The sequence below is a fragment of the Acanthisitta chloris genome, unplaced genomic scaffold, assembly GCF_000695815.1.
Source record: "Acanthisitta chloris isolate BGI_N310 unplaced genomic scaffold, ASM69581v1 scaffold20489, whole genome shotgun sequence".
Classification (NCBI taxonomy): Eukaryota; Metazoa; Chordata; class Aves; order Passeriformes; family Acanthisittidae; genus Acanthisitta; species Acanthisitta chloris.
In genome coordinates, this window is record NW_008690008.1 from 2198 (window position 1) to 4176 (window position 1979).

The window sequence follows — 1979 nt, forward strand, 5'->3', positions numbered from 1 at the left end:
GCTGCAGGCACTGGGTGCCAAGGAGAGTGACTATGGGGTAGGTGGGCAGGATGCACCTGATGATGCTGTGGGATATGGATGCACCTGAGTGGTGATGCTGAGCTGTGGAGGCACCTGGTGTCTCTGGAGGAAAATATCCCACCTGGAACAGTCCTGTGGGGATGTAAAACAGAAATAATTCTTCCAAACATGATAAATGTGGGTCAGCACAGCCCTGGCACTGTCAGAGCTGTGCTGACCCTCTGGGACCATGGCTGGAGGAAGACCAGTGCCCAGTCCAGGGGTCCTGACCCCTCTGCCCCTCTGCCTCTCTTGCAGTTCCTCGTGGACTGCAGCAGTGTCCCAAACATGCCCACCCTCTACTTTGCCATCAGTGGAGCCTGGTTGTCACTACCTCCCACTGTCTATGTCCTGCAGGTAGGTGGGATTTTTCCATTCCCAACAGATGGTTGTCATCCTTGCCTGTCTGTGACCATAGGGAGGGTCTGATCCTGCTCCAGCCACAGCAGCTGTGAAGGCAGGACCAGCTCCTCACTGGCACTGAAATCTGCTCCTTTTCTCCCAACAGAAGGATGGTGTCTGCAGTCTGGGGGTGGAGAGCACATATGTGTCCTCTGCCAGTGGCCAGCCACTCTGGATCCTTGGGAACATCTTCCTCCGGCAGTACTACTCCATCTTCGACGTGGCCAACAACAGAGTTGGCTTTGCCCTGGCAGCCTAGGGATGGGGCATTGCCCATGGGAGAATTTGTCCCTGCAGCACCTTCTCCTCCCTTGGATCTGTGTGTGTGTGTATGAGTAGTAACAAAAGGGCTATGATCCAACTGCCTCATGTCTCCTTTGACCAGGGCTGAGCTGGGTCTGGCACAGCTTTTCTTGATGGAGTTACAGAGTCTGAGCTCATGCTCGAGGTTTCCAGGCCCTTCCCTGGGCTTTCTGATGCCCATGGAACCTTTGGATTGACAAATTTGGGGTGCTTTTCTTTTGATTGGGAACCAGGATCCTGCCTGGGGTTGGCTGAGAAACTGGGATGAGTGGGAGAACTCCAGGCTGCACTGTGTGCTCAGCTGGAGGACCCCAGGGCTGAGGTGCTGCTGTGGCTGGAGGCTGCGGGAACCAGTTTGGAGCAGGATGTGCAGAACAAGGAGCTGTGTGTGAACAGCTCCAGGTTCTTGGGTTTGGGGGAATTGCCCTTGTGTATTTGCAAATAAATTAGGGATTAAAACGTGTCATGCAAGGACACTCAGGCTGAGGGAAACACCCTGGGTTTGCTCTCAAGAGGTGAATCTCCTCTCTGCTGCAGCTCCAAGGAGGAGGAAGGGGGGTGAATCTCCTCACTGCTGCAGCTCCAAGGAGGAGGAAGGGGATGGTGTGCCTGGGATTTGATGTGCCCAAAGCTTGGGGTGTCTGGATGCCCACCAAGAGCTGCTGCTGGAAGCAGTGTTAGACAGACTGGGCCAGCCTGGGGTAGAACTGAGGCTGATCCTCAAGATCCAGCACGGGCAATGCTCGGGAGATGCAGCACCAAGGGCCATCGCCTGCTGCCTGATGTCAGATGACAGTCACTCCACTGGGGCGTGTGACCGCCCCAAAAATCTGCTGTTTCCAGCCAAATCTGCAAGAGGGAGATCCTGGCCACCAAAACACTGTGCTGTGGCCACCAGCAGTGTGGTGGCAGGGTCACACCGTGCCCCAGGGACGCAAAGGGCCGTGGGGGTCACTGGTTGCCCCTCATTCCCAAGAGTTCATCTCACATCTCCCAGCACAGCTCCCCTGGACCCTGAGGGTCCCGTAAGGAGGGGGCAAACCCCCTGTGCCTCGAGCAGGCACTGCTCCCCAGCACCCTGCACATCTCCAGGGCACTGCCAACCCTCCGTGGCCACAACCAGCCGCACGATCCTGGAGCGAGAAGTGGGAAAACCCTGGAGCGAGGAGCCACACGAGCCCCGTGCAAAGGGCTGCAGCATCCTGGTGAAAAGA

The 1979-nt window shown here is 56.7% G+C and overlaps 1 protein-coding gene across 1 annotated transcript in view; it reads left to right on the top strand.

The window, feature by feature from the left end:
• Positions 1–721, top strand: part of LOC103808854 (gastricsin-like) — a gene marked incomplete at its 5' end in the record, with an annotated part of 2910 nt that extends 2189 nt beyond the window's left edge. Inside the window, 3 exons of the mRNA XM_009081659.1 lie at positions 8–37; positions 319–417; positions 569–721. Of these exons, the coding sequence (XP_009079907.1) occupies positions 8–37; positions 319–417; positions 569–721 (282 nt within the window). The remainder of the gene's footprint in view (positions 1–7; positions 38–318; positions 418–568) is intronic.
• Between the last annotated feature and the right edge of the window lie 1258 nt (positions 722–1979).